This window comes from Pongo abelii, chromosome 13, assembly GCF_028885655.2.
Source record: "Pongo abelii isolate AG06213 chromosome 13, NHGRI_mPonAbe1-v2.0_pri, whole genome shotgun sequence".
Taxonomy (NCBI): Eukaryota; Metazoa; Chordata; class Mammalia; order Primates; family Hominidae; genus Pongo; species Pongo abelii.
In genome coordinates this window covers 104,686,195-104,698,345 of record NC_071998.2, presented here as the reverse complement: position 1 = coordinate 104,698,345, position 12,151 = coordinate 104,686,195, and the positions used below count along the sequence as shown (strand labels likewise).

The 12,151-nt window shown below is 51.3% G+C and overlaps 1 protein-coding gene across 6 annotated transcripts in view; it reads right to left on the bottom strand.

The window, feature by feature from the left end:
• The window catches only part of RGS3 (regulator of G protein signaling 3), a 136,778-nt gene that overhangs the window by 58,156 nt on the left and 66,471 nt on the right, over positions 1-12,151 (bottom strand). For all 6 annotated transcript variants that reach the window (XM_002820128.5, XM_003777433.5, XM_054520483.2 and 3 more), the window contains 2 exons: positions 10,548-10,591; positions 2,881-3,003 (listed from right to left, as the gene is read on the bottom strand). In XM_002820128.5, coding sequence (XP_002820174.2) covers positions 2,881-3,003; positions 10,548-10,591 — 167 coding nt within the window. The remainder of the gene's footprint in view (positions 1-2,880; positions 3,004-10,547; positions 10,592-12,151) is intronic.

The following is a 12,151-nucleotide window of genomic DNA, read 5'->3' as shown; positions in this document are numbered from 1 at the left end:
GCGTTTTGTGCATTTGGGAAGAGCTTTACATTCCTTAAGATATTTAAAGAATCCCCCACATCTGGGTGTCAGCAGACATTGTTGAAAGGAGCATGAGAGTTTGGGGAGTTGCCTTACAAACCCCCTTTTCCCAGAGAGGCATTTGGGTGGGGCAGGGGTGGGGTGGGGGGTCTAGGCAGTGTTTTCCTTTGTTCAGCAGAAGGTGGAGCATCCGCAGAAAGAACACAGGAAAGGCATTCAAAGGTGTGCTACTCTTGAGATCACGAGTTCGAGACCAGCCTGGCCAACATGGTGAAACCCCATCTCTACTAAAAATACAAAAATTAGCCAGGTATGGTGGCATGTGCCTGTGGTACCAGCTACTCGGGAGGCTGAGCCATGAGAATCGCTTGAACCCAGCAGGCAGAGGCTGCAGTGAGCTGAGATCGCACCACTGCACCCCAGCCTGGGTGACAGAGCGACACTCCGTCTCAGAGCAAATCGGTCCAGCAGGACCCTTATACCTGAAGAGCAAGCAGCCAGCCTCCAAGCTCTGTTTGGCCCTTCTTCTTCTGCCCTGGAGACGGAGACCTTAGTGGCCAGCCCTTGGTAAAGAGGTTCCTGGTCACCCCGAGGCTGCCAGGAACTGACGGAACTGAGCGCAAGTAGACAATGCTGTGGACCAGCTGGAAAGCCAGGTGGGCCCTGTCAGTGAGGTTGCTAAAGCATTGCTAGAACTACCTAGGGCTGGAGAGAATCGTATGTACTGGAATTCCTCTCAGGAAGCATTCCGTAAGCGTCTAGAATGAGTAAGTTGCTAAGACTCTTTGCATGTGCATGGTGGCAGTAGGGATGGGGAAGGTTGAGCAGTGAGACCTCTAGGGCCAGCCTGACAAAAGACAGTTACATCATGGCCTTCTTAGGAGGGTGGCCCAAGTGGGGTGTGCCAGTGTGGCTCCAGGCCCAGTTCTTAGGCCCGGGAGGTAATTCTGAGGCTGTCCCAGCACTCGGGCCCCCTCCTTCATCCTTCTCCTGTCCAGCACACAGCTTCTCCATGGAACACGTGTTTGAAGAGTTTGGGTTTGAAGAGGTGTCCAAACTGCTCTGCCCAGGATTCCCATACATTCTAGTGTGGCCCTGAAGCCAGGCCTCAAACCCTGGGGCCCTTCCAGGGTCAGCCAGCCAAGCCCAAAGCCCTACAGGGACCACAACCTGCCTCAGAAACAGCCTGCCTTCAGTCACCCTCTGTCCTCCCAAACCTGAAGATGAAGAGATTCTTCAAGGTATTGAGAAGGCTGCTGCTAACACACTCCAGAGTCAGCAAACTCTGATGGTGAGGCACAAAGAGCTCTTTCCCCCAGAAAAGGAGGCACAAGCCCAAAGGAAAAAAAACTGGGGGCATAGGTTCAGCCATTCGACGCCCAGGGGCCACCCCAATGAAGAGGAAGTGGCCTGGATTCTGACTGTGACCAACCCAGGATCAGTGGGGCAGGGCAGCCTATAGGCATGGGGACAGGTCTCTGCTCAGTAGAAGAACCTGACAGTGGCAACCAGCCAGTGTTGCAACAAACCACCTGGGGCTGGGCAGGGGGCAATGCATTCCCCACAGCTATGGTTGAGCGAGTGCCTACTGCATACCAGGCACTGTGCTATAGCCCGTATATGCACCCTCTCATTTCATTCTCACAACAACCCTTTGAGGGAAGGACTATTGTCCCAGGTTACTGATGGGGACATCAAAGCACAGAGCAGCAAAGTGACTTGCCCAAGTTCCCACTGCCAGTTGGTGGTAGAGGGTGGCTCAGAAGTCCGTGCTCTTCCTACTGTCTTCCCTCATCCAGTTATTCCTGCCACTAACTAGTGTAAAACAAGAGGATGTTCACAGCTAACATGATGTAACTCTCAGATCCTCACTCCTTTCGGGAATAGCTGGGGAGCTGCTGTCCACCACTGGCCCTCAGAAGAGGCTGCCAACTGCCTCTTCCCCACCTCCTGCCTCAGCAGGCCTGCCCCCCACTGCCCCCTGCGTAGGCCTGCTGCCCATGGCATAGGGGACTGAGTGCACCAGGGAGAAGCAAAAAGGCCAGCAAGTTACAGGCTTCAGCTTTCTTTCATCTCTCCTCTTCGCCCAGATCCAGCAGAGCAACCACCTCAGCAACTTTTGCAGCCAACCAGACCCAATTCCCACATGGCCAGCACTTTTAGCAAAAGAAGGGACCTGAATGACTCACAAATGGGGTAATATAACTGTACGTTGTGGCTGGCATCGGAGTGTCAAAGGGGAAGGCTGTGTGGTCCAGCTCCTATCCCATCCCCTCTCCCCAGGCACTGGATGGGCTGAGCAGTGCCTGGCCCAGAACAGCCTCCCCTGGGAGTCTCTAATCTTCCCTGGTGCTCCTGCCAGCCAGTCCCCAGCCCCCAGCAGTCCACACTCGGCTCTACTTGGCTCTGGCCCACATGGAACTATACAGCATACAACAGCTTCTGCCGCAAACATCCCCTCTATTGCATCCGCCTGGGGCCAATGTTAAACACCAGTGTGCTGCCCCCGGGCACAGGCTACCCAATGGCAGAGGTGAACGCATGCCAGGCAGCATCAGGGAGGCCAGCCCAAATTAAACCTTGCCATAGGCAAACCGAAGAACAGAGTGCAGAACTGATGGGCCACGCTTAATTTGGCTCTGTCGCTCTACACGAGCACTGTCAGACCCACTCAGCAGACCCAATGACATGCCAAGGGGGAGAGACATTCGGGCACAGGCCCCCACTTGCCAAGAGCTCATTGCCCAGAGCCAAGTTGGAAGCTCAGGCTGGCCCCCAGCTCAAGGCAGAGGCTCAAGGGTCCAGGCTGGCTGAGGGGAAACGAGGCAGCCAGGCCATAGCCACTGTCAAGGCCCTTACCTTGCTGTCCGGGGGCGACGCGGCCAGCTGTTGCTGCTTGGCGATGTTCTCTGACAGGCACCAGCACACTCTCTTCTTCTGCTCCTGCGAGTGCGCTTCCAAAGTGAATAAGCACTCTGCCTTCTGACGTCAGGGAAAAATAGAGAAACGGACGGTCAGGGCTGCTCCCTGGTTCAGGGGGCTCCCAGGCCCAAGCCCATCCCTGGGCTCCAGAGGGTGAGGCTGCAGCCGGGAGGGGAGTGTCCACCAAAAGCCGCAAATGCACACTAATCCCCAGTGACATTGAGGCAGCCAGAGGCGCAGGGAAGTGGGTTCAAGGGCCAGCTGGCGAGCTGTGGGCCCACAGGTTGGGGGAGGGGAGGAAGGCAGTGGCTCCCAACACAGCAGAGGCCTGTGGAGAGCAGGACAGAGCCGATGAGGTCACCCCCAGGGGCAGGCAGCACAAAGCAGCAGCTGGGGCAGCACGTGGGGAGCCCAGAGGGCCAGGGCCTCAGGCTGATTCTCTGTGGAGCCAGGAACCCTCCCCACCTCCCCTGGCTCACAGAACCCATCTCCCTCACAGCACTCTTCTCTGATCCCAAGGCCAAGGCTGAACGGGTGGTTGGACGGGCATACCAACAGAACCCAAACAGCAACTCAGGGTCCTTTGGAAAGTCTTTGACGGGCAGAGTCATGTGGCCCTCTGTAGCCCCACTGCCCAGCACATGATCTCGGTCTACTGTGACTGTTCAGCTCAGTCGAGGGCAGCAACATCCCAGGCACTGCTGACATTTAGGTCCCGCTTCGCTATTTAATCTTGTTAAGTACTACAGTCTCCTCTCCCCAACTAAACTATAAACCCCTTCTAGAAAGGCCTTTTTCATCTAGGCCTCATATAGTGCTTAGCAAGCAATGGCCTTGGTAAGCTCTGGTTGCCAGGAGGGACTTCTGGGATAAGGTCAAATCCAGGTCAGCTTTGGCACAAGCACCAGGGAGTTTCGGGGACCCAGAGAGCCACCCCTAAAGCAGAGTGTGCTAGGGGCAGGGTAGGGATGGTGGTACATGCCCAGGGTTGCCACCCACAACCGGGTACTCTCATCAGGGGATTACAAGCTTTGTCTGCCTCCACTAGAATTTGATTATAACCCCAAAGGGCTGCGATTAGATGAACTCAGCCAGGGAGCTAAGAGCATCAGCTGATCCCTTGGAACAGAAAAAAAAAGACAGTGTTTCTACCCAGCCCTTTCTTATTTTGCAGTTGGACAGGCCTGGTTTGAATCCCAGCTGTGCCACTTCCCAGCTGTCAACCTCAGGAAAGTACCAAGCTGCCTGTGAAATGGGGATATAATGGCATCACCTGGCTTTCAGACCTACTAGGAGGGAAAGCAAGGAGGACAACAATCAGGCCTCAACAAACAGTCACTAGTATTACTATTCAGTAATTCATTTTTTTAATAACTATTTATTGACTGGGCGCAGTGGCTCATGCCTATAATCCCAGCACTTTGGGAGGCCGAGGTGGGCAGATCATGAGGTCAGGTGTTCGAGAACAGCCTGGCCAACATGCTGAAACCCCATCTCTACTAAAAATACAAAAATTAGCCAGCATGGTGGCACGCGCCTGTAATCCCAGCTACTCAGGAGGCTGAGGCAGGAGAATCACTTGAACCTGGCAGGCAGAAGTTGCAGTGAGCCAGGATCGCACCACTGTACCCCAGCCTGGGTGACAAAGTCAGACTCAGCCTGGGTAACAAGGCCAGACTCAGCCTGGGTGACAGAGCAAGACTCAGCCTCGAAAAAAAAATAAAATAAAATAACTATTTATTGAGCATCTGCTCTGTGTCAGGGACAGTCCTAGGCATTGGAAATAAAGAGGTAAATGAGACAGATTAAGCCCATGCTCTCAGGTTAGGGGCAAAGACAATAATATTTGTTATTTATACAAATAAACAATTAAAGAAATAATATACAGCCCTCCCTATCCATGGTTTGTACATCCATTGAGTCCACCAACAGAGGATGGAAAATATTTGAAAAAATATTTTAGGCTGGTCCCAGTGGCTCCCATCTGTAAACCAGCATTTTGGGAGGCCAAGGCAGGAGGATCATTTGTGCCAAGGAGTTCCAGACAAGCCTGGGAAACACAGTGAGACCCAGTCTCTATAAAAAGTTAAAAAAAAAAAAAATTAATTGGGTGTGGTGGTGTGCGCTTGTAGTCCCAGCTACTTGGGAGGATAAGGTGGGAAGATTGCTGAAGCCCAGGAGCTTGAGGCTACAGTGAGCAATGATTGTGCCACTGCACTCCAGCCTGGGTGACAGGGCAGACCTTGTCTAAAAAAAAAAAAAAAAAAACTCATCTGTACTACGTATGTACAGATTTCTTTTCCTGCCATTATTCCCTAAACAATAAAGTTTAACAACTATTTATATAGAATTTACATTGTATTAGGTATTACAAGTAATCTAAAGATGATTTAAAGTACATGGAAGGATGTGTATAGGTTATATGTAAATACTACCCCATTTTGTATCAAGGACTTCAGCATCTTTGGACTTTGGTATCTGTGGGGTCCTGGAACAAATCCCTGGTGGATACCAAGGGACAACTGTAATTACAACTTGTGAAAATGTCACCAAGGTCATAAAGGGAGAGGTCGTACTTGAGGTGATCAGAAAAGGCCTCTTAGAAAGGGCAACACACAAGCTAAGGCATGAACGGTAAGAAGGGGCCAGCAAAAACAATGTTTGGGAGAAGCTGTTCCAGAAACAGCGAATGCAGGCCTTGAGCTGGGGTGGACTATCGCATCAGCTGATAATATCTAGGGACTTCTTCTACCCTGCATCCAACCCAACCCTCAGGAATGCCACCCTTCAGAGTGGGGGCACATCTCATGCTGAGTGCCAGCCATTCCTCTCAGGCCCAAAAGTGCTCAGAAGTTGATCTTCCTAAAAGCATCCGGGGAAAGAGGAAAGAAAGCCCTGGCTGCTGGTTTCAGGGAACTGGGTGGTGTGCTGAGGCACTCCTGGAGCTTCCACTTAACAACAGCTTCCCTCTGCTGCCCAGAACCCTCTAGCCCATGGCAGGGGAAGGATATGGCCAGCCAAAGACCCCAAGATTTCCCAGGGAGAAGCTGGGTGAGGCAGATGCTGACCAGAAGGCCCTCTGCTCCCTGTCTCCAGTGTTCCCATGTAAAGGTGGGGGGTGAGGCAGGAACTGTGGTCCCTTCCAGCTTGGAAAGGCCATCACTCCATGAAGCTGGCCCTGGCCCGAGCCTCCAAGCCCTGCTTCTACCCAGCTGGGTGGGCTTTAGCAGATTCCTTAATCTCCCTGAGCCTCCATGTCCTCTTCTCTTTCTGTTCTGAAGCAGGAATTCTGCCTTACTAATAATTCCTTTTGTCTGATTATCAATTTCAAAAAGAACTTTCCAGCTGGGCACGGTGGTTCATGCCTGAAATCCCAGCACTCTGAAAGGCCGAGGCAGGCGGATCACCTGAGGTCAGAAGTTTGAGACCATCTTGGCCAATACAACGAAACCCCGTCTCTACTAAAAATACAAAAATTAGCTAGGCATGGTGGTGTGCACCTGTAATCCCGGCTACTTGGGAGGCTGGGGCAGGAGAATCACTTGAACCCAGGAGGCGGATGTTGCAGTGAGCTGAGATCGCACCACTGCACTCCAGCCTGCATAACAGAGTGAGACTCTGTCTCAAAAAAAAAAAAAAGAACTTTCCCACCCATGATCTCATGCTGATCTTGGCAATGCACTGAAGAGGCAGGAAGGGCATGGATTGTTGTCCCCATTTTATGGAAGGGAATGGCCAAGGTTCAGAGCAGCTAAGGACCTCCCTGAGTCTCATCGCCAACGAGAAGCAGAGCTCCAGCTCAAAGCCTTGGAGAACCACATGCTGGGATCTCATCTCCAACACCTGGGGAGGTCTCATCACCTGGTCAGGCTGTCACACCTGTGGCTGGCAGGAATGCTCCCCCTTGCAGACTGGACCAAGAGGCGACCAGAATGCAAAGCCTCCAGGAGAAATTCTGTAGGTAGCTGGGTCTCAGAGCAGCTGCAGAGTTCACTGGCAGCTTTTCGTATAACTGTCCACTGCTCTAAGCTCCAGGATGGTGTCCCCCTCCCTACAAAAGTATGAAAGAGCTCCCCCAATCCTGGGAGGGCCTCTCACAGTGAGAGAGCCACCTACCCTCAATACTGAGGCAGCCCCCTCAAATCTCATGCCCTGCACAGTGCTAAGCCCCTTACCAGTGATACCTTGACATTTCTTCCAACAACATTGCAAAGTAACAGCCACGATTACGCCCGTTTTGCTGACACCACAAGAACCACCCTCCGCTGCCCTGCTCCATGGGAATCTCCTTTGGAAAGCCATTATTTCTTCACCTGAGATGGTGACTGTATTGCCTGTCTCAACAGCAGGGTGTAGGGCTGGGTCTCTGGCTCTCAGAGCTTGAAGCTGTAATACTAGAGGACCCAGAAGGCTTCCAAGGCAGGGGGCAGAGCTGGCTGGCTTAGACAGGCAAACATTTTTGGGAGACCTAAGCTTTGGTCTCTCTCTCTTGGCCAAGCTGAGAGAGAGAGCACTAAGCCAGCTCCCTCCAGGGAAGCTGAATTCCCATCTGCCTAAATCTGTCTAAATTGGGGACACTTATTACCTTCCTGGCTTCCCTCACAAGTAAACCATCTCTTTTAATCCAGGGCGTGATCCAACTTGTCGGTCCCAACACTGATGCCCACTGTGCCCTCAATACCAGGCTCTGGGGTCAAGGCCATAAGCCGCCCTGAAGGCTTCCTCACATAACTCACTCAGACGGTGCCTCCTGACTATGGGGTGGTCAGCCAATCACAGACCTTTCAGATGCACTGGCCCTGGCCCAGAAGCACTGGGCACAGACATGGGCATTTAAACATGGGCATCCTGAAATCCAACCAGACACCCAGCTCCTCTTGGCCTCTTTAAAATCCCCCTCTTACCTTACCTCCTTGCTCCTGAATTAACTATCTGTGTAAAAACCAAAACCTCTTCAGCCATAAATTAAGTTGGTTCATTTGCTTTGATAAAAATTCTGTCATTTAATTCAGTTCTCCTAATGACCCTACGACATAGGTAGGAAGGAAAGCAGCTGCTACCATTTTTCAGATGAGAAAACTAAGGCTCAGAGAGGTTATGTCACTGGCCCCAGGAAGTCTCAGGAGAGGAGAGAGTCACTGTTTGTCTTCTGCCTCCTCCAGAGCCTGTGATCTTACCATATTTCTATAACTGTATATGCACATTACAAAGAATATGAGCTATTCCTCTTAGCTTTCTTTTTAAAAGACCAATAAATCATTTGTGATTTCTCTAATGGAGAGTAAATGAATATGAAGAGCCCTTCCCCTTGTTTTGAAACTGACAATAACAATAGCTACCATTTATTGAGCGCTCACTGTGTGCCAGGCTCTGTGCTAAGTGCTTTGGATGCAAGTCTTATTGAATCTCATTTAATCATTACCACAACCCTGCAGGGTAGAACCAGCCCCATTTCAGAGAAGAGTTTGTAACTGGCCCCAGATCACTCAGAAAATGGCAGAGCCAAGATTCAAATCTAGATTTTCCTAACTCCAAGACTCTTAAATTAATGGAGCCAACATCAGATTCTAGCTTAGAGAACAGTCCCCGACCAATGTGCCCATGGACCCAACTGACTTCAGAGCCCTCTGTGTTCTGAAGCCAATTGTGGGCTGCATCTGTCCAGTGTATTTGCAGGAACTGAGAAACACACCTGTCCGGGCAATAGAGACCCAGAGCCCAGGACTACTTTCAGATAACACCACCCAGGATCTTGCAGCTAGAGAACAATCAGAGCTGCCGTCACCCAGGCAATTGGGCCTTTCTCAATGCAGAGTCAAAAAACGTCTCCAAATCCTGACTCTCTTTTTCTTCTCTGGATGCCACCTGCATGTCAGGCAATGAAGAGAAATCACTTTTCAGAAGTTCCAACTAAGATGTGAATTTCAGGCTCTTGATAGGATCCAAAACCACCCATGTTAAGAGTGGCCCAGGCTACAGAGCAAGAAGGCGTCTTGCCTTCCCTGAATTACAGACATACTTCTTCTAAACAGTAACCCATTAAGAGAAGAGAGAGGCTTCTAGCTGCCTGTAAGCTCAATCCCACAGCCCCTGGAGATCAGATCACCTGGCACTTTACTGAAACAAAAAGCCCCAAATCAATATCCCTTCACAATCTCTGGAAGCTAGGAGGTCACAGATCCCAGGAAACTAATGGAGCAGAAGTCCTTTTCTCTGGGAAAAACTAACCCAACCTGGCAAGAAGCTCTATTGGCATTAAAGAACCTGGAGCCCCTTTCAGGAACTGCCCCAGAGAATCAGAACCCAGTGTGGTGAGGCTGGAGGAATAGCCTAGCCTGGTCATGGCTTCTCCTCTCTGCTTGCTTGGCTCTGTGGAACTAAACACCCTCCAGCCCCGAAGTGATTCCACCAACCACTTCCTGTGCCCCGGGGGAATGTGCCTGACACAGGGGAGGACATCCAATGCCCTCTTGGCCCTCAGGTCTGCATTTCAGGCAGCCCAGTTCCCCAGCTGAGCCCCAGCAATGTCCACTGCCTCTTTGGAACTCTCTGCCCTCCGCTAAAGCTAACTTCTCATCAACTGTCTTCTCCTCCAGGGGGCTGTTCAAAAACTCTCTCTGGGCCTTGCACTTCTTAGCCAGGAACTGAAGGAATGATTTTCAATCATAAACTGTGTACTATTCCTTCTCAAAGGGGTGTGTTCCTCTTGGCCAGCCAATACAGACCATGTCCCATCTCCCACAAAACAGGTTCCCTGGACTGTTGCGTGAGACAAACTTAAGCGAAGGCAGAGGCAGGAATGTGTCTAATGCATCCTTGCTCGGAACAGACACCGCCCTGCGGTGAATAGAAAATTCACCGAAAATTGAAAAGTATTTGTATAGCTCAGTGGCTCTCAACTTTTTCATCTTCAAGGATCTCTTGGGTTAAACCCCAGCCTTAATGATATTTTATCTACCAAACCAAATCAAGTAATATGTTACTTGTCAGATGTTGCTCAGCAAAGGCACAGTACTGCCTATCTAAGCTTTTGATCAGACTGAGATAATCAGGAATCTCAACCACACTGAGTGGGTATCATTCCAGCCTGAAACCCAGACACTGGATGTGTGTTTTAGCCTGTATTATCTGGCCCAGGTAAAGGTACAAATACCTTCAGGCCTTTTGAAACACTGACAAGACCCTGTACGAGGGGTCGTGGGTGGTACTTCCTAGAAAACGTGGAAGCAAGAGGCAGGTACAGGAATCAGGGTGATCTCTAGAGGAAGGGCTATTAACCAGTAAACAGGGTGATGCACAGCTGCCTGGCCACACTCCCACTGAGATTCCTGCAGTTCGGGAGGTCCTGCACAGAAAATCTCAAGGGTCTGTTCTAAGCACTTTCCTGTCCACTGCTCTTTAACACAGAGGTGAGAGAGGCAGGGGCAGGAACGGCTAGTCCCATTCTACCTAGCAAAAAACTGCTACTCTGGCCATGCCCAGGACTTCAGCATGAGTGGGTATGGAGGCTGGCATCAGAACACTGGTCTAGATCCCAGCCCACTGTCTCCCCTCAAGCACCAGGTCGAAGATATCTCTCCTCAAATCCAGAGGAAAGGACTCACCTCTGCTAGATAGAGCACGCAGAATTTCAGGTCTTCTGAAGAACCTTTGAGGGAACAAAAAGTAAGATTTGCATTAGAACTGGATAAAGAGCCTCAGCAGTTTGCTCCAGCACAGTCAGCTGTCTTGCCCAGAAGGCTGTGTGTGGCACCTCCTGGGAAAAGAGAGAGGCAGGCATGGGAGGCAGGGAAGTCTCTGGAGGAAAATTGGCTAAGTAACTAACCAGGGTAATGTACAGCTCTAAGGCATTTGCTTGAGGGTCAGCCTGGCCCAGGGAATGCTGAAACCTCATCCCCAGGAGAGGTAGCCAGGAGCACCCTCTCGGCATCAGGTACAGGGAGGGAGCCCTCATCCATCCCAGGAGGCCTCCTCCCTTCCATGATTTCTGCAGTGAGAGACCTGGAGGCAGCACACATCTGGATTTTCCTTTAAATGCTCCAACTGCCTTTGCCATTTTGAAATTCAACAGGGAGCCTTGTTTTCCACCGAGGAATGGTGGGCTGTGCAGGTGGATACCCTGTCACAGACTGGGTGGAGCCCAGAGACAGCTTCCAGGCCCAGGCTTCACCTCTCTGTGTGTTTTCCTAGAGCCTCCTAACCCCTGGACCAGGATCCCAATTGCAACCATTCACAAACTCCCCTCCACCTGGGAGGCATCTGGGAGGGCTGTCAGCAACTCCCTCCTCCGGCAGAGGAGCTAAGGTCCAATATCAACGCCGAGGGAAGGTGATTGCTCAGAGCGCTTCAGAAGCAGGAGGACCAGGAGATGACATTGAGCTTCTGGGAAAAGCTTCCTGAAGGAGGGCCCTGTTGAGTTTGGACTCAAGGTGGGAAGAAAGGACATTCCAAGAGAAGCACAAATTATGTTCAAGGAAGAGCAAGTGCAGAGAAGCAGCCCGGTCCCTCCCTCCAGGACACCTGCCCTGCCCACTGCAGCCACTCCTCAGGGCCTGGCAGCACTCCCGCTTAGGGCACTTGTCTGGGCACGGGCCCGGGATGGTTACTCCCTGTGACCATGCAATGGGCCTAGCTAGGCAAACTGTCATTGTTGAGGGAAGCAACCACGCAGCACGTAAAATAGTAAATGCTTAAAGGGCCATAGGACCTTAGCGCACCACAGTACTCCACGCCAACCACTGTTCCCTATGCTTCCCATGGATATGCTTGACCCTCACAACAACCCCTGGAAGGCAGGGCTCTTTTCACCCAAGACTCTTGAGAAAACTGAGGCACAGATGAATTGAGTAACTTGCCCAGGAGTAAGGAAGAGAATCAAGATTTAGACCCAGGTAGCCTGGATCCAGAGCCCACACTCCTACCACTACACACCCCCACCTCTCAAATGCCCACCACATAGCCCTATCCAGCTCCTCTGTCCTCTCAAGGCACCAGGCCAGTGCTGGGCTCAAGGTAGAACCCTTAACACATACTTGAAGTAAAGAAATTGTCAAAGACACCAAAATTAGTTGCAAAGAGAAGACAGCAAGATAAAAATAGAGACTGTGGGTCAAGTCAATTCCTAAGAAAAGCAGTGAATGAGGGCCCTGGTGTGGGTGAAGGCCAGGCCCCCTTGAAGCAAGGTATATGGGCAGTTCTGAGACAAAGT